Here is a 20,211-nt window from a genome sequence, read left to right as displayed (position 1 = left end):
CAGTGTATGTGTTGAGGTGTCGAAAGATGTTCCGGATATATGCTTGTGGCGTTTTCCTTTTTTACAGTATTGAAAATGCTTTAGACTGGGCTTTTCTATACAAGGACATCTGGCAAAAATAATCCATACTATCACTTAAACTTCTTGGGCCCTAATGCAAAATTGATAATTGGGACTTCCACCTATGGTGTGCTGTATAGAATACTGATGGCCAAGAGGCTACCGGGTTCTCTCTGGCACTACCTCTACAAACCTAACCCTCAACTGTAGTTTATACGGGACCAAAGAATGTTACTGACATTAAAATAAAAACAAACAAAACACTTTTGACATGTCACATGCCTCAATATGTGTGTTACTGAAGCTCAGTTCCATTGAAGTGAATGGAGCCAAGTTGTAATACCACACATAACCACAAGAACAAGAGTGGTGCTGTTTTGGAAAAAAACAGCTATGTTTTATAATACTGTATGACCCCTTTAAAACAATCTGCCAAAGGAGGAGCCTGGCAGCAGCTTAAACCCCTCTCCCTGTCGAAAACACACATGATCAGTCAAGGGGAAGTTTTAGGGCATGGTTACACTTGGTGCATCTGCAGCGTATGTCACATTGCGGTATCGCAGATTGCAGTCGCAGAGCGGATGCAGAATGAGCTTTTCCCGCTGTAGATATCCGCCACTACAAGCAGACACTCAAAGCTACCTGGCCGCAACCAGTAGCTCACTCTGCAGTCCCTCAGCCATCTCTTGGTGCCGAAAAATACCGTGAAATAGGCTGTGGATGCACCCCATGTAACCTTGCCTTTAAGGGGATTAAAGATTAGGTTCATGCTTAATGCTACACTGCACATACAGGTTAAACATAAATACTGGACTAGTGCTATTGTTGTCACCACTGTCCTTGAACATGCAAGGCCACCATGTCAGTGTGACACTTAGAATGGTTCCAATCAGGGGTCAAGTCTTGGAAAAAATTGTGTGGGAACTCAGCCCCGCCTCCTTCACAGTATCACACAGGTCCTTCAGCCACTATCTTTCCACTCCTCCACAGCTAAGCTCCGCCCCCAACATGTGATGGTGACATCGTCACAGGTCCTACATCTCCAGCATCTAGCAGTCTAGTCCGGGGGAGGAGACGGAGGGAGGGTAAGAACAGAAGCTGGTCCTGCAGGACTAAAGTAACAGGGACGGCGTTCCTTCTCCTGGATAAAGCAAAGGAACATCGTTCCTGTGCGTTCCTGCAGGACTCGAGCCCTGGTTCCGATGCATATAAGGAGTTGACATGTCAGCACCTTAATAGTGAGTGCAATCTGGTGATCCTTGTGACAGTTTCTGCTTATGTGCTCTACAAATGTATGACCAGAGCCTAATAACTTGTATATTTGAACTAGACTTTTTATAGTCCTCTATCTTCTTTTGGAGACTTTTTTTTAATTTTTTTAATGTAAATTTGTCAAAAATTTATTGCACTAATGTGTAAACTTTAGCCGATTGATTACATCCACAATAGCATCTCTGAAAACGTTGCTTTTCTTTTAGGTTGCTTTACCATACAAGCCGTATTTCTATGTGGCCACAAAAAAGGTAAGTCATTCATTTGTACTATTATAAATATATATTTTTATATGCTTCTGTTTCCCTGCCCTGGGATCAGTCTGACTTTATTTTGTTATTTTGCCAGGGATGTGAAAGGGAAGTCTCATCCTTTCTTTCCAAAAAGTTCCAAGGAAAGATTGCAAAATTGGAAACTATGCCCAAGGAAGACTTGGATTTGGTCAGTATTTTTCTATGTAGATGTTAGGAGTGTCTGGTTGTGTTCATAGATGTTAGCTTGTTGGTATTGTCTTATGTGTGACCAACATTCAGCTATACTTCCTGAAGCATTGTTCACTTATCTCACTGTTCTCTCACTTGTTCCCTATGCAATATTTTTAAGTATGAATTTCTTATATTTAATGTAAAAAAAAATAATTGAATACAATTGTTCCGTCTAACAAATAAATACATATGGTAACATTGTGATCACACTGGCAATGACCTGTCCCCAGGAATGCATGCATCAGTCTGCCTCAAACCAATACTTTGTTTGCCCATAACAACCAATCACAGCTCGGCTTTCATTTTACCAGAGTTAGTTATAAGATATGAAAGCTAAGCTGTGATTGGTTGCTAAAGGCAAAGCCAGTTTTGGATTTGGGCAAATTGATAAATCTTGTGTGTTCCTTTAGTCAGTAGTAAATGACACAACCTCTGGCTGCTGATGCAGGTTTAATCTAATCTTTATTTTAATTTTTTTCTTGTGGGGGGGGGGGGGGGAATCTTGTGTTTTTTATATTTTTTATTTTTTTCTAGACTGTTGCAAGGTTTATTCCTCTAATCATTGATGGAGATGCAGATTAGTGGACATATGACCTAGGCTCCATGCTCAAGTGTTCTGCAGAGCGCTTCCCAAACTAGAACTAATATAAGAACTGAGCCTGGGATACCCCATGCGGAAAAGTGACATTTTTCCCATGCGGTTATGTGTGTAAGGTTCCATTGAAGTTACTTGGATCTTTAAAACTATTTCCTACATTAACCTAGTGACAAATTTCTCCAAGATCAAAGTGCTGGGTGGTAGTTTTAAAATGTCGCAAGTGTCCCTATGAGAAAATTTTGGTGTAACTCAAGATCATTTTTTTGTTTTATAATTTGGGTTGTGTTTGTGTTAAGTGTGAATATTTTCATGGAATGATTAATAAGTGTATTTAATAAGAATTAATAAATTAGTAGAAAATATGTAAATACCACAATGGTGGTTGTATTTTATTTTTTTTCACGTTTCAATTTCCTTTCTAATTTTACAGCCCAACCATCTGGTGGGACTGAAAAGAAACTATATTAAGTTATGTTTTCATTCTGTGGATGATCTGATAAAAGTTAGGAAAGAGATCTCCCCAGCTGTGCGAAAGAACAAGGAGCGGGATCATGCCAGCGACACATACACTGCTATGCTTTCCAGGTATTTGCACTTACTATTCTTAAACCCAGACTTGTATTTAAGCTAGTTTTGCTTTGTGTTTGTAAATTAAACATAGTGACTCCCCCCCCCCCCCCCGACCGATGGCCCCGACATACGATAATTTCAACATGCGATGGCCTCTCAGAGGCCATCGCATGTTGAAGGCAGCATCAACATACGATGCTTTTGTATGTCTGGGCCGTCGCATAAACTGCTATCCGGCAGCGCTGACTGCTTCAGCTGCTGCCGGATAGCCGTTTACGGTGCCCAGTGTGCTCCGGTGATGGTCTCCTATCTGTCCTCGGGGCTCCGGAGCATCCTCTTCACGATCCCCTGCATCGCCGGCGCTCTCCATCGTCGTCATCACGTCGCCACGCACACCGTCCTATCATCCAATAGGAGCGGCGTGCGTAGTGACGTGATGGCGGCGACGTGAGAGACACGATCCCGGAGAAGCAGAGACGTCTGGAGCGTCGGGGACATGGCGACAGCGATGGAGGGCGACAACCAGGGCAGCGGTCCGGAGCGGTGGGACAGGTGAGTACAACTTCCTATACTTTGCACGGATCCCTCAACATATGATGGTTTCAACAAACGATGGTTCATTTGGAACGGATTATCATCGTATGTTGAGGGACCACTGTATTTACTGCATCTATGAAAACTCTTTTCAGTGCAATTATAATTTTATACTGTTAGGGTCCGATGTGTCGTATTTTGCTGTGTATTTTCCAAACAATTGAAGTCAATGGTTGGCAAAATAAGCCGCGTATTTCCCATGACATGACAGCACCACCTGATAGAGGGACTCTGCCCCTAGGGACAGGAAACCTGAGAATAAAAAGAGCCCTCCTCTCCAGCCTCAGTGTGTTTCCTGTCCCTATGGAAGCCTGACTGAGCAGGAGTCCCTGTCTCAGGTAGTGGAAGAAGCTGGGGGTGTGAGTGTAATTCCCTGTAGTTTTGGGGTTTCTCCTTTCCCCTGTATGCTTCCCCGGTGTGGTGAGGTTGCGGAGCCTGGAGCCACTTACTTGTTCAGGGTGCGGCCTTTAGGTGGGGAGCACTGGTTGCCGGCACACACGCGTCTGGCTGGAACAGAGAGCGGAGGAACGTCTGGTAGTTCCTGTTCCTCCGCGCGCATCTCGCTACGTCCTGTTTGACGGAGGGACGCAGGCCCAATGCTGCTTGGCGGATCTGAAGTGCCTCCTTAATAATGTTTAGGAGGCCTCTGTGCAAAGTAGCGGTCCCTTTGTGGTCCCAGCCAGCTAAGAAGTGTCAGAAAGTGGGAGACTCATTTCATCATGAGCTCTAACAAAGAGGAACCCAGATGGGAATTGGCTGAAGTTACAGCAAATACCCCTGTACAAAAATATCCAAGCATGCAGAATGTAATGCATGTAGAACTAAGCTGGCACAGGGATATGACAAACAGACTTGCTCTTCCTGTGTAGTTAACGTTTTTTTCTCTACTGAGGTGCCATCTCTGCTATCTTCAATGCAGGAGATAAGAGTTGAGATTCATGTTTCTTAAAAATCTATGAATACCTCAGTTTCCATGACTGCTCCTGATGTTCCTGTGGGTGATGCTTCGCCTGGTGCTGGCTCACAAGAAGAGGGAATTATCCTGGGCTCTGCAGACTCAGACAAGTCCTCATTTGCGGAAGATTCTACGTCTGGGAAACTTTTTTTTTTCTAGCACAGGACACGGATAGTCTTATCAAAAGCATAAGACATACCATGAATATTGAGGACCCCAAACAGCTCAAATCTGTACAGGACATCATGTTTGAGGGTTTGGAGCCAAAAAAGCGAAGGGGGTTTCCAGTACATAGAAACATTACTTCTCTAATTAAAAAAAGAATGCGGTAATCCAGATAGAAAATCTTTTTTACCAAAGGCATTCAAGAGAAAATACCCATTTGATGACACAGATCTAGTTTCCTGGGAGAAGGTTCCAAAAATGGATGCCTCTATATCTAAACTATCTAGAAAAGGAGCACTTCTAATGGAAGGTCTTGGGCTTCTGAAAGATCCTATGGACAACAAATTTGATTCTTTTCTGAAGCGTGCATGGGAAGCGGCTACGGCTTCCTTTAAACCTAATGTCGCAGCCTCCTGGGTAGCTAGATCTGTGCTAATCTGGATTGACCAGTTGTCTATGGACATTAAAAATAATGTCCCTCATGAGCAATTGTCTTTTGTCCCATTAATTAAAAAATCTGCAGCATTTTTGGCAGATTCCTCTTCTGATGCTTTAAGGCGGTCTGCCAGATCTGTGGCAATGTCCAACTCTGGTCGTAGGGCCCTCTGGTTAAAAATTGGTCAGTGGAGGTTAGTGCCAAGAAAAAGCTATGTCCCCTGCCTTGTGAAGGTAATCTTCTGTCCAGTCCCCCTCTATCTGAAATCTTAGAAGGCCTGTGATGGGAAGAAAAATGTCCCTGCTCCCGCTCCCTTCAGACCCAATAGATCATATTTTTCCAATAGGGAACCCAGAGGTCAGGCCCTTAAATCTGGGGAATCCTCCAGATGGTGATTCCCCAAGAAATCTAAAGGATACCTGTTTAATTAGCCATCATCTACAGCAAAAAGAAAAAACAGGTCAGCAGTGACTGTTTAGTTTGAGTTGGCGGCATGCTAAGAAAGTTGTTTTCAGAGTGGGAGCAGATTTCAAACAGCTCCTGGGTCTTAAACACTATATAAAATGGTCTTTCTCTAGAATTTCTCAGTCTCCCCCCGGCTCGACTAAAGGTCACTGTAAGACATTCCGTTCCCCGTTCCTTTTAGGTTTTCTTGCTTTACAAAAAGAGGTAACATCCCTTATGAGAAAAATGTGTTGGTTACAGTTCCACCAAAAGAAGGTCGGGGTTTTTACTCTACATTATTTTTAGTTAAAAAAAAAAAAAATTCTTTCCGTACTATCATAAACTTAAAACCTCTAAACTGCTATCTTGTTTATCAAAAATTCAAAAAGGAGACAGTAAAATCCACAGTAAATCTCCTTACAAAAGATTGTTTTACGGTCTCCTTAGACTTAAAAGATGCTTACCTACATGTACCCATAAACCCAGAATTATAGAAATATTTAAGAATAGCCATCCACTTAAATCCCAATTAGTGCATCTACAATTTAAGGCACTACCTTTTGGCATAGTAGTTGCTACCAGAGTATTTACAAAAATTATATCGGAGATGGCAGCCCACATAAGAGAAGGAAGGGGTACATTTGTTCCTTATCTGGAAGACTTCCTCGGTCAGATGGAAGAGGAAGTAAAAATTTTTCCAGATCATACCCTAAAAATACTGCAAAAGTTGGGGTGGATAATAAATTGGTCAAAGTCCTCTCTGGTCCCGGCAAAGAAAAAACCCTTTTTTTGGAGTCATCCTAAATTCAGAGGTACAAAAATAAAAAAATTCAGACAGTAATAAAAGAAGTTATTGACCTTCACTCCAAGCGAATGGCTCTCCTAGGCCTCTTTACGGCTGCTATACAGGCGGTACCCTTGGCTCATTTTCATTTGTCTGCTACAGTTGAATCTCCTAGCCTGTTGGGGTGGCATGGTAAGTGATTTAGACAGAAATTTTTTTATCTCAAGGCTCGGGATTCGCTTCAATGGTGGCTAATAGAATCAAATCTCACAAAAGGTCTGGACTGGTTAACAAAGGATCCAAGGATCCTGACCACAGATGCCAGCCCCTGGGGGTGGGGGGGCTCACATAGAAAATCTACATCTTCAAGGTCCCTGGGAAGTTCAAGAAAAATCTCTGTTCAAATGCAAAAGAACTATCAGCTGTCTATCACGGCCTATTACAGGCTCAACATCTCTTATATCAAAGCAATGTAAAGGTCTTCTCGGACAACTCTACCTCGGTCGCGTTTATAAACAGAAAGGGAACAAGAAGCAAATTCCTAATGCATATCTGTACCCAGATTTTTTGTTTTGCAGAAATCAATCTTCATTCTTTATCCGCAGTACATCTAAAAGGGTCCTTTTTTAAATACAAAAGCAGATTTTCTCAGACACTAACTTCACCAGGAAGAATGGACTTAGGATCCCCAGATCTTCAGAAAGATATGTAATCTCTGGGGTACTCCACAAATAGATCTCTTCGCAACAAGAGAAAACTGTCAGGTAAAGAAGTTTTTTTGTTCATTAAATCCCTCAGAAAATCCCTGGCAGTGGAGTGTACGCCTTAACTTAAACATGGAATTGGGACTTGGCATATGCCTTCCCCCCACTACAGCTAATTCCCAGAGTAATAAGGAAGATCAGGATGGACAAGGCCCGAGTAATTCTACTAGCTCCCTTTTGGCCACGCAGGGCCTGGTTTTCCTCTCTAAGGGAACTGGCACAATCTGATCCGTGGGTCCTTCCAGAAACACAAGACCTTCTGACGCAAGGCCCAGTTTCTCATCCTTATATAAAGAACCTCCACCTGACAGCATCGCATTTGAAAGGATGATATTGAAAAGTAAGGTTTTCTGTCTGTCGTCACTACCTTCCAGGCCAGTAAGAAGGAAAGTACCTACAAAATATATTTTAAGATCTGGAAAGTTTGTCTTTTTCTGAAAAATCTATTCCCAATATTCACAGAATATTAGATTTTTTGCAGGCCAGCTTAGAGAAGGAGTTAAAGCTTACAACCTTAAAAGTCCAGGTTTCAGCTTTAGGTGCTCTGTATAATGAGAGAATTGCAGACCATCCATGGATAATCAGATTATTTAAAGCAGTCAAGAGACTCTGTGCATAATTTTTCTAAAGAGAGCTTTTTTAGTCTGAACCTTTCGAACCAATTGACACTATTCCTTTAAAAAAATTTAGTTTAATTTAAGACAGTCTTATTGGTCGCATTTACTTCGGCCAGGAGAGTAGGGGATCTGTCTGCCCTTTCCAGCATAGAACCTTACAATAAAATCTTAGAGGATGGTAATGTTTTACCCAGATCCTGCTTATTCTCAAAATATAGTTCTGCCCTCTTTCTGTGATAAACCATCTTAATGACAGAGAGAGCTTTCCATTCCCTAGATGTTAGACAGTGTGTCCTCCAATATATAGACAGAACTAAAGATTTCAGGAAATCATAAGCTTTTTGTTCAGTTCGCAGGAAAAAATAAAGGTAGCAAAGCTAGTAGAAATACCCTAGCTAGATGGATCCGACAATCCATTTCTCTAGCCTATTCAGCTTTAGGTTTAGATCCTCCAGTTGGGCTTAAAGCCCATTCTACTAGGTCTGTGGCCTAATCTTTGGCTGAGAGGCAGGGTGCTTCTATAGAGCAGATTTGTAGAGCTGCCACGTAGTCTTCTCCACATACCTTCTTTCGTCACTACAGGGTGAATGTGGGTAGTTCCTCTACCTTTTGTAAGCAAAGTCTTAGTCTGTCATCTCACCCTAGGTTGTATCTCTGATATTCTCTCAGGTGGTGCTGTCATGGCGAAGGGGAAAGCCGGTAATTACTAACCGGTAATGTTGTTTCCCTGAGCCATGACTGCACCATGGCATTGCCACCCTATGTTTATGGTATATTTTTCCTACAATTGGTTAATGGTCAACTTTTTTTGGTTATGTTTCGATTTGTATATACTAATTTAAGAAGGCTCTTCTGATCTTGGAAATTTGCTGAGGCTGGAGAGGAGGGCTCTTCTTTTTATTCTCAGGTTTACTGTCCCTAGAGGCGGAGTCCTTCTCAGGTGGTGCTGTCATGGCTCGGGGAAACAACATTACCGATGAGTGATTACTGGCTTTTGCTACCCATTGAAATCAATAGACAGTACACAGCGGCAAAATACTGCACGGTGATACGCTGAGTGCAGCGTGACCCACCGTCCTTCAGGAAGCAGAAGAAGACGGGGACCGGAGAATGGGACGCCAATATCGGCGTACGAAGGGGAGTTATCCCCTTGCCGCAAAACGCCGCTTATAAGCGTCGCTGCAGCGTTATGAAGCGAGCTCAGGAGCTGAGCTCGCATCATACCCGCATGCTCCTGGCTGCTGTTAGCAGCCAGAACCCGTGGCTAATGCCGGACATCGCCATTGAGGCAGATGTCCAGCATTAACTCTTTAGAAACGGCGATCAAAGTTGAACGCCTCGTCTAAAGTGAAACTTCCTGGCATCTCAGTCGAAACCGCTGTGTCACGGCCAGCTAGGACGCACAAGGAGGGTCCCTTACCTGCCTCCGCATCCGATCGCTGAATGACTGCTCCATGCCTGAGATCCAGTCAGGAACAGTCAAGCGTTGATAACTGATCAATGCTATGCGCCGCTTAACAGATTTGTAAATTACGTCTATTAAAAAAATCATAATCCTTCCAGTAGTTATTAGCTGCTGAAGTTGAGTTCTCTTCTGTGTGCAAGCAGAAAGCGCTGTTGTCAGAAAGAAAAGAACTTAACTTCAGCAGCTGATAACTACAAGAAGGATTAAGATTTTGTAATCAAAGTAATTCACAAGTCTGTTTAACTTTCTGGAATATATATATAATATATTTCTCTGGAATACCCCTTTTACTCAGCCCATTTGGACCTTAAAGGGGTACTCCGCCCCTAGCATCTTATCCCCCATCCACAGGATAGGGGATAAGATGTCAGATAGCCGGGGTTCCACTGCTAGAGACCCCCAGGATCGCCGCTGCGGCACCCCGCTAGCACTACTGCACAGAGCAAACTCAGGGGCCAGAGCATCGTGACGTCATGGCTCTGCCCCCTCGTGACGGCCCGCCCCCTCAATATAAGTGTATGGGAGGGGGCGTGGCGGCCATCATGCCCCCTCCCATAAACTTGCATTAAGTGGGCGGGCCGTGACGTCGCGAGGGAGCGAGAGTGCTCTGTGCAGTAATGATAGCGGGGTGCCACAGCCGAGATCCCGGCGATCTGACATCTTATCCCCTATCCTTTTGGATAGGGGATAAGATGTCTAGGGGTGGAGTACCCCTTTAAGGACTCAGACAATTTTATTTTTACGTTTTTCGTTTTTTCCTCCTTGCCTTCAAAAAATCATAACTCTTTTATATTTTCATCCACAGACCAGTATGAGGGCTTGTTTTTTGCATGACCAGTTGGCCGTTGTAATGCCATCACTTACTTTACCATAAAATGTATGGTGCAACCAAAAAAATGCTATCTGTGTGGGAAAATTAAAAAGAAAACCCCAAGTTTGCTAATTTTGCAAGGTTTCATTTTCACGCCGTACAATTTATAGTAAAAATGACATGTGTTCTTTATTCTTTAAAATGATACCCATGATAACATACTTTAAAAAACAAAAAAAAACGCAAACTTTGTAACCAAATTAGTACGTTTTAAAATCCCCCTATTTTGAAGACCTATAATTTTAAAATTTTACCGTATAAGCTGCGGTATGAGGGCTCATGTTTTGTGTCGTGATCTGTACTTTGTATTGACACCATATTTGCTTATATAAAACTTTTTATTTTTATATATTTTTTTATGTTCATGTCGTTCACCGTACGGTATCATTAACATTGTATTTTAATTGTCGGAATATTTAAGCATGCGGCGATACCTAATGTGTGTAAAATATTTTTTACACTTTTGGGGGTGAAATAGGGAAAATAGGACACTTAATGTTTTTTTTGGGGAGGGGGTTTTTCAAAAAATGTATTTATTTAAAAAATGTATTTACACTTTAATAGTGTAGGGAACTATTGATAGCAATCATTCGATTGCTAATACTGTTAAGTGCTATGCATAGGACATAGCACTGATCAGTATTATCAGTCATCTTCTGCTCGATCGTAGACCAGAGCAGAAGACCCGTGGAAGGTAGCGGAGGCAGGTGAGGGGACTTCAGTCTGCCGTTCTGGATGATCCGATCGCCGCGGCAGCACTGTGTGCAATCCGATCATCCATTTTAGTGACTGCGATGCTGCAATCTGTATTGATCACGGCATCTGAGGGGTTAATGGGGGACATCTGCGCAATCACGGATGTCCGCCATTACCGGCCGATCCCTGGCTCCTATCAGCAGCCGGGACCTGCCGTGCATGACCCGAGCATCGCTCCGATGCTTGTTATGTATAGGACGTAAATGTTTAAGTACCACCTCACCAGGATGTACATTTACTTCCTGCGTCGTTAAGGGGTTAAAGGAAAACTGTCATCCTGTTCATCCACACTAAACCCATAACACTGAGTTATAATCCGGGTGAACAGGAGACCAATGCGGGGTCTCTAACATACGTACCTGCAGCCCGGAGCGGTGTGCCTCTAAGATTCTCATTCTTTGGTGAATTGCGCACAGGAGGCGGGCCCGCTTGGGGAATTTGAATATTTATGGGCGCTGGTCACATGAGCGCTTGCGCCTACTGAGCGCTCACGTGACGAGCGCCCATAAATATTTAAATTCACCCGGCGGCCCTGCCTCTTGTGCGCAATTCACCGAAAGACACGGACCTTCAGAGGGACACCACTCCAGGCTGCAGGTACGTATGTTAGTCAGAGGCCCCACTTCGGCCTCCTGTTCAGCCTCACTATAACCCAGTGTATTGTACATCACTTGTCTTGTTTTATCACGATTGTCATGTCCTTTTGTTTATATAAATATTGGATTCTTCAGATAGTGTTACAAAAGCTTGCTATATGTTAGTCTTATTTAGTTACTACTTAGCAGCTGATACCTTTTTAATAGCAATCTCCTTCTTTATCATTTGTATGGTTTATGTGATGTATTTCATTTTTGCAGTGCTTTGACTGGAAACAGTATGGCTCCTGAAGAGGAAGGTCCCTCTAAAAAGATATCAGATCAGATGGAGAATATAATTGATATGCGAGAATATGATGTCCCATACCATGTCCGGCTTTCTATCGATCTTAAAATACATGTGGTAGGGGCTACACTGTTGCCAGTATCTTTACTTTTATGATTATAAAAATCCTTATAACAACTTGGAATAAATACCACCAACTTTCTCCCCATAACAAGTGCTTGCTTATTTTCTGCCCTTATAAAGAATGATAACATGTAGTTGGCAGCCTTTTACCTTTTGCACCCTGAAATGATCTGTAGACTCTATACTACACCATTATTAAAAAGCAGTGGCTTAGATTAACAAATGTATTGCTTTTAAAAGCAATATATGTGCTTTTAATTAGTTTATTTTTATTTTTTTGTCTGTCTACTTTGCTTTGTGAAGTAGAATAAGATTCCTAATCTTTATATTCATTTTGGACATGTTTACATTGTAACTTACACCTTTTCTGCTACTAGGCTCACTGGTATAACATTAGATACCGTGGAAGCAGTATACCCCCAGAGATCATAAGACGTGATGATCTTGTGGAAAGGCCGGTAAGTGTTTTTTGTTTCTACCATTGTCTTTACACTCGGACTTCATTTTTTAAATGTTACTTTAGAAAAGCATTAATATCTTATGTCTAATTAGGATCCAGTGGTTTTAGCTTTTGATATTGAAACCACAAAATTGCCACTGAAGTTTCCAGATGCTGAAACTGACCAGATTATGATGATCTCCTACATGATTGATGGGCAGGTTAGTATAATTTTGGGCTAGGTTACAATTCTTTTTCCAATTTGGAATTATTCTGAAACTCTTGGCCTCTAAAGCTGAGCCTACTGTTTTTACAGCTATGGGGGTATTATTACAATTATTAAGTACACCAGTACATCACTAGTCACCAGAAAAAGTCATCCCAGCTCAGCTTCATTTACATCTTTTCACTATTGCATTTGGGTTTTGTGATCACCATATTGACCCCCCCCCCCCCCCCCCCCCGTAAATTAGGTGCCTTAGTGTTTAAACAGGATTTCAGTCTCTCCTGTGTGTCTGCCTTCCTGTAAGTGTACATAAACTCCTATACAATCACTCCTGGCTTCTTTTAGACACCTACAGAGCTCCACATCCTTCTTCATCTGTATATTCTTCATGTATAGGGAACTGCTGAAGATATTTCTGTTCTATCTGAGACTAGAAGTGCAGTAATATAATAGGTTAGTCCATACAGTGATTAGCTGCAGGCGACTTCTTTGACTCCCACTGCCTTTTTCTGTACTGTGTCCTATAAGATGCAGATGGACACTGCTTGTAAGAGCTGTGTGAGAGAAGCCCATGACAGAGCTGCACCTGTATCTTGTATAATACTATGTATTGTGAGTTAGGGGGACAGACGTTCTATGTTACAGATCTATCACTTGCTGCATTTAGGTCTTAGAGCAAGTGCAGTGATGAGACTATCTGTAGTCATAGGATTCATGGGAAAACTTATCAAAGGGGAGAAGGAATCAGAACTGCAGACAACCCATAGATTGCACATTAACTAACATGGGTATACGTAAGGCATACATCCTCCATGTTATTGTATATTAATGACCTTTGCTTCACTATATAGCACAATAAAAATGCTGAAATCAATGTTTAAATTGAAATGAGTGATAAGTGGATACACACACTTTATTTAAAATACTCTATTAAAGGGGTACTCGGCAGGGAATAATAATTTTTTTTTTTTTTAAACTGGTGCCAGTAAATTACTTCTATTTAAAAATATTATGCCTTTTCGTAATTATCAGCTGCTGTATGTGCAAAAGAATCTTGTGTAATTCTTTCCAGTCTGACCACAGTGCTCTCTGCTGACACCTCTGTTCGTGTCGGGAACTGTCCAGAGTAGGAGCAAATCCCAATAGCAAACCTCTCCTGCTCTGGACAGTTCCTGAAACGGACAGAGGTGACAGCAGAGAGAGCACTGTGGTCAGACTGGAAAGAACTACACAACTTTCTCTGCAGCATACAACAGCTAAGTACTGGAAGGCTTAAGATTTTTTTAGTGGAAGTAATTTACTATTGTGTGAGTTTTCTGGCACGAGTTGATTTGGAACTTTTTTTTTTTAAGTGTTTGTTTTATAACTTTTTTAGTACACACAAAATTTTATAACACTGCACAAGAGCAGAACCTCCCCAGAGCATCCACCCAAAAAGGAAGGCATGAACAAGCAGCTGTTATACTATAAAACGGTCACCAAGAAGCCCTGTGCCCGACAGCACAACCATCCATACCACACACTCTAGCACGCCACATTCACTCGCCTGGAGGAACTCTCTCAACCCAGTACCCGAGCTCCAAGGGGACATGTACTATTGAGTAGAGGCCACACGCTCAGGAGGGACTACCGACTCCCCCAACAACAGCCATGGCATCCAAACTTTGTCGAATTTCTTGGGGCATCTACGACTAGGGTTCTATAGAAGGGGACATATTTGTTAATTAAATTAAACCATCGAGAAATAGGGGGGGGTGGGGTAGTATCCTTTCACACCATGATCACTACCTTACGGGCACAGAACAGAAGAAAGCGTATGAGCAGGCGCCTATAGGAGCCAGACTCCAGGTTGTTAATAACACCAAACAGACAGATTACATGGGAGAACACAAAGGGAAACTCAAGATGATTAGATAAAAATTGCATTACAGCTCTCCAAAATAGTTCTACACATGGGCAGCTCCTCACAGCATGTAGCAGAGAGCCCACCTCCGTCTGACAGCGGAAAAAAGTATGAGGAAGAGAGACCAATACGAAAGTTTTACTGTGGCATAGGGCAATCGCAATATGTCTAGACTGAATAAGCATATCTCTGGCGCTGACCACCGTAGGGTAATTTGTTTTCGTAACTTCTGTCCACTGATCATCCAACAATTAAGGAATATCCCCCACCCACTTTGAAAATCGAACTCAAAAGGATCAGATCCCACAGACTGAAGTAACATGTAAGTTTTTGTTAGAGGTTTGGCGAGGTTGGTGGTACCCAGAAGCAATTCCACTTCAGAAAGGGCTGGAGTCACATCAAGCGAGCCAAACTGCACTACAATTGCATGTCTCAACTGGAGATACTGAAAATGGGGACTCTGAGGGACTTGAAAACTCACATACTTCTTGAAAGGAGGGGAAAGAAATAAATTCCCCAAATAAGTGTATAGCAAACTTTGATCCCATGATCGCTCCAGAAGCCGTCTGCCTCCAGCTCCCGTAGGTGCTCAAAGTGAGGAATCCCCCACAGGGGTGCTCTCGGGGACACAGCCGGCATTGGGAAGCGCCCGGAGACAACTGACCACACCTCAGCTACCGTGTTTATAGGAGAGAACAATCGGGCAGTGGAAGTGTACCTATACAGAGTGTAAGTGAGAGTCTCATACGAACCAATAAAAGCACCTGCCAGGGTAGTACATGCGTTTGCCAGATCAGGTTGATCCACCTGGCAGCATATACCAGTTGCGATGCTAAGAAGTAGTTGTACATTTTCGGAGCAGCAGGACCACCCCATTGCTTTGACGCCTGGAGCAGCGCCTGACCCAGTCTCAGAGGTTTGTCCTGCCAACAGCAGGATCTCAAGATACCACTCAGCTTCACAAAGAAACTCTTAGGAGGAATCACAGGGGACAGGTGAAAGACATACAAAAACTTAGGAAGATAGATAATTTTAAATCTGTACTTTGGTGGAAAACTTTATTTTTTTAATTCAACTGGTACCAGAAAGTTAAACAAATTTGTAAATTACTTCTATTAAAAAATCTTAATCCTTCCAGTACTTATTAGCTGCTAAATGCTACAGAGGAAATTCCTTTCTTTTTGGAACACTGATAACATCACGAGCACAGTGCTCTCTGCTGACATCTCTGTCCATTTTAGCAACAATGCATAGCAGATGTATACTAAGGGCAGCATGGTGGCTTAGTGGTTAGCACTGCTGCCTTGCAGTGCTGGGGCCTTGGGTTCAAATCCCACTAAGGACAACAATAAATAAATAGTTATTATTATTATAATAACGTCAGCAAAGAGCACTGTGCTCGTGATGTCATCAGAGACCATTCCAAAAAGAAAATAATTTCCTCTGTAGTATTCAGCAGCTAATAAGTACAGGAAGGATTAAGATTTTTTAATAGAAGTAATTTACAAATCTGTTTAACTTTCCGGAGCCAGTTGATTTAAAAGAAAAAAGGTTTTCACCGGAGTACCCCTTTAATACAAGGAATGGATACCACCGGTCTGCTCTCCCTAGCCAGATATGCCTACAACCTACCATTTTTATAACCAAACTCGGAGGTCTGCCTCCCTATCCACCATCCTTTTCTGAATTCTCTCTCTGAAGGATCAAAAGGGACTGCTGAGCCTCAACCCAATTCCTTTCTACCCCAGTGGAAGGGTCTCACCATCTCCGCCTCCAAAACCCCTATCTCCATCTGCAGTGCCTTTTCTTTAGCCAAATAAGAAGTCCTCTGTCCTGCAACCCCAGTCACAAATGCTCCCCTAACATGAGCCTTATAAGCATCCCACTGCACCAGTTTGTCAGGATGAGACCTATTGTGTTCCCAGAAACAATTGAGCCTCCAACAGACACCACCTGCTCCTTCAACCAACCGTGGTGCATCCGCCAAATCTTACCGGAAGGACGAGGGCAAAGACCTAGTTAATATAAGAGCTGAGTGGTCAGAGATCCCTCTAGTGGTGTATGTTGCATCTCTTACCTTAGGCAGAAGGTCCAATGATGTGTACGCCAGATCAATTCTAGAGAATGATTTGTGGATCGCAGAAAAGAACACTGGGTCAGGTGGGTGCTTCCAACACCATACCTCAGTAAGGGACAATGTGGCACTCAAATCATTAAGTCCTGGAGCGCCAGAGTCCACCGCACCAGTGCGATTGACACTATGATCTGGAACTTCATTGAAATCCCCTACAAGGACAGGCAGAGAGGGGAAAGTTAGTAGCTTATCCGTAATACAATCCAGCACATCCACATGAAACGGAGGGAGGACATACACAGAGACCAGAAGAAATCTATAAGCATAAAGGGAACAGTGGACAATAACAGACCTGCCAAAATGGTCACGGGCCACCTGCTCTATCACCAGGGGAAGAGATTTAGACACCAAAATAGATACCTCCTTAGCAGAGGAAGAATATGTGGAATGGAAACCACTTGCAATCCAGGCCCTCTTAAGAGACAGAATCTTTTGGCCAGTGATATGGGTTTCCTGTAAACAAATCAAATGTGGGGCATGGCATTTAATGAAATCCAAAAATAAATAAAGCCCTTTTAAACTTAGAATTAAAGGGCTACTCCCATGGAAAACTTTTTTTTATTTTTTTAAATCAACTGGTGCCAGAAAGTTAAACAGATTTGTAAATCACTTCTATTAAAAAATCTTAATCCTTCCAGTACTTTTTAGGGGCTGTATTCTAAAGAGAAATCCAAAAAAGAAATGCATTTCCTCTGATGTCATGACCACAGTGCTCTCTGCTGACCTCTGCAGTCCATTTTAGGAACTGTCCAGAGAAGAAGAAAATCCCCATAGCAAACATATGCTTCTCTGGACAGTTCCTAAAATGGACAGCAGAGGTCAGCAGAGAGCACTGTGGTCAGGACATCACAGGAAATGCATTTCTTTTTGGATTTCTCTTTAGTATTGAGCCCCTAAAAAGTACTGGAAGGATTAAGATTTTTTTAATAGAAGGGATTTACAAACCTGTTTAACTTTTTGGCACCAGTTGATTTAAAAAAAAAAAAACAATTCCACGGGAGTACCCCTTTAAGGCCCCTAATATTCCAGCTCACTACTTTAAGTGACCCCATTATCCTGACAGAAAAACCTAGTTCTAAGGAGAAGCAAGTTGAGTCCTACAGCCCGACCTGGGGAGGTCACCGGGAGCAAACACCACATACACACCAACCAGACAGACAAAACACAGAAACAAATTCAAAACAAAGAAATAACCTCCCCCCCAAAAAACGAACACTGGGAACACGTGCAGACCTAAACACTAACAGATGGGTAGTAGCAAGAACTCAAAAGACTCAAGCTGTCCCACTCCCTCCCACCAACCCAACCCCAACTAAGTTATCTAAATGGGCCAACTCACCCACTAACCCCTAAACCAATAGGAGAACCAGAGATCAACATCCATAAGTCCTTATAAGCATCCCTAAGGCACCTACAGTGGTCCCTCAACATACAATATTAATTGGTTCCAGGAGGACCATTGTATGTTGAAATCATTGTATGTTGAGTACATATGTCTATGGAAAACTGGTAATTGGTGCCAGGACGACCGTTTTATGTTGAGTGTTTGGGGAGTGTTTAACAAACCAGTGTGCCTCCAGCTGTTGCATAACTACAGCTCCCTGCGTTCCTGTACGGCCATTGACTGTCTGAGAATGCTGGGAGTTGTAGTTTTGCAACTGCTGGAGGCAACCCGGTTGGGAGGGGGGGGCCCTACACGGAGCTCACAGTGGAAGCCTGCATGAGCAACAGGATGACATGTGAGTACCAGCAGGCAGAACGGGGCACATTAAACGGCTATCCAGCGGGTGCTGAAGCAGTCAGCTCTGCCAGATAGCTGTTTTTCCAATGGCCCTGACATACAGAAGCATCGTATGTTGATGCTGCCTCCAACATATGATGGGCTCATCGTATGTCGAACCATCATATGTCGGGGGATCGCTGTATCTCCCTACACGAACTAAAGTGAGAGAACCAGCAGTTGGACAACCCCCCCCCCCCCCCCCCCCGGTGGAGAAGATCTAACTGGAACCCTGTGCGCCCTCTCAACAGTAAAGTAATGTGAAAATGTTTCCGGGGGTAAAATTTCTTTCAGACATGTTTCTAGAAAGGCCACAGGATCAGAGCCTTCCGCTTTCTCAGGCAGTCCCACCAGACTAGGCAGTATCCTTTTTAATAACTGATGTATGTGGTGGTAGTAGGACTTGGTAGCATTAAAAGCAATTATAAAATTAACAATGCATTCCTCCTATTTATGAAATGTATAGGATGATTTTCACTTGTTAATGGTCTTGTGCAACTAATGTCATGTTACTAATATCCTTATCCTTACTCTAGTGTTACTTTTACCTTACCTTAGGGCTATTTAATTACAAACCGGGAGATTGTGTCTGAAGACATTGAAGATTTTGAGTTTACCCCAAAGCCAGAATATGAAGGCCCTTTTTGTATTTTTAATGAGCCAGATGAGGTAAATGTTATTTTACTATATACCTTTTTTTAAATATAATTTATAAAACTTTTGACCTACACCATTCTGTTGCAACATTACAACCACTGACCAGCAAAGTGAATAACATTGACTCTTATTGCAATGGCCCCTATCAAGGGGTGGGGATTATTTGGCAGTACGTTCCGAAAATTGATGCGTTATAAACAGGAAAATATGGGAAAGCATAAGTATCTGAGTGACATTGTCAAGAACCAAATTAGCAACTGTCAGATAACCACTTAAATGCCTAAGTCCGCCTTCAGGGCATTAGTGATCTCTGATGCTGGCCATATACAGTGCTCTCCTTTCTGTGATCTGCAGTGTTTCCTGCCTCTTCTCTGCCTGACATTAGCCTTTTCCACATTATATAAAAAATCTGAATTGTGTGTATCTTAAACAGCAAATTTTTCAGATTAACTTGATTAGTTGCCAAATCCTAACAACTGGTGATCTGGCAACATGGTTCACTGATGTGAAATGTGACAACTAGCCCATTTGGTTCAATCTCACTGAAGAGCTACTGTAGCACATATTGCTGAAAAGGTTACTGCTGGCTATGATAGGTGTCAGTCAGTGTGTTCCAGCTTCATTCATATGGGTCCACAGAGTCCACAGTCTACTCACATTGCCTGGGCTGACCCCTGTCCTCCTCTGAAACTGACTGTATTAGGCAGTGAGCACCAAAACTTGACTGAGCAATGGACAAAGGTAGGCTGTCTAATGAATGACATTGTCTTTCACATCATGTGGACTGGTGGGGTGAGTGTTCATTGCAATATCTTCTCCAGGTAAGCATTCATGTTATGATGAATAGTGTGTATATATAGATTTTTCTTATATTTTTATTATGCAAAATGTTAAATAAAAATATATCTGAAAAAAAGTTATCCCCTGTCCACAGGCTTTGTCTGCTGCTTCCATAGAGAATGAACAGAGTGGCGATTCACATGCATGTCCCACTGCTCCATTCTAATGGGAAACTCTGGTCCCCAATCTCAATATTGCAGGGGATAACTTTACAAGAGGGAAATATGCCTTTAATACACTGCTCAAAAAAATAAATGGAACACTAAGATAACACATCCTAGATCTGAATGAATGTACGAATTGTATAAATACTTTCGTCTTTACATAGTTGAATGTGCTGACAACAAAATCACACAAATTTGATAATTGATAATCAACCCATGGAGGTCTG

General features: G+C 42.5%; 1 protein-coding gene across 2 annotated transcripts in view; it reads left to right on the top strand.

Moving 5' to 3' along the window:
* Positions 1-20,211, top strand: part of POLE (DNA polymerase epsilon, catalytic subunit) — a 119,936-nt gene that overhangs the window by 10,136 nt on the left and 89,589 nt on the right. The window contains exons 4-10 of one of the 2 annotated variants that reach the window (XM_056528647.1): positions 1,539-1,583; positions 1,681-1,773; positions 2,846-3,000; positions 11,694-11,835; positions 12,219-12,299; positions 12,394-12,501; positions 18,882-18,992. In XM_056528647.1, coding sequence (XP_056384622.1) covers positions 1,539-1,583; positions 1,681-1,773; positions 2,846-3,000; positions 11,694-11,835; positions 12,219-12,299; positions 12,394-12,501; positions 18,882-18,992 — 735 coding nt within the window. Of the gene's footprint in view, positions 1-1,538; positions 1,584-1,678; positions 1,774-2,845; positions 3,001-11,693; positions 11,836-12,218; positions 12,300-12,393; positions 12,502-18,881; positions 18,993-20,211 lie in introns of both variants that reach the window. The other variant, XM_056528648.1, reaches the window with a different exon arrangement.

This window comes from Hyla sarda, chromosome 1, assembly GCF_029499605.1.
Source record: "Hyla sarda isolate aHylSar1 chromosome 1, aHylSar1.hap1, whole genome shotgun sequence".
NCBI lineage: Eukaryota > Metazoa > Chordata > Amphibia > Anura > Hylidae > Hyla > Hyla sarda.
Note: the sequence above shows the minus strand (reverse complement) of the source record. Positions and strands in the feature narration are given on the sequence as shown.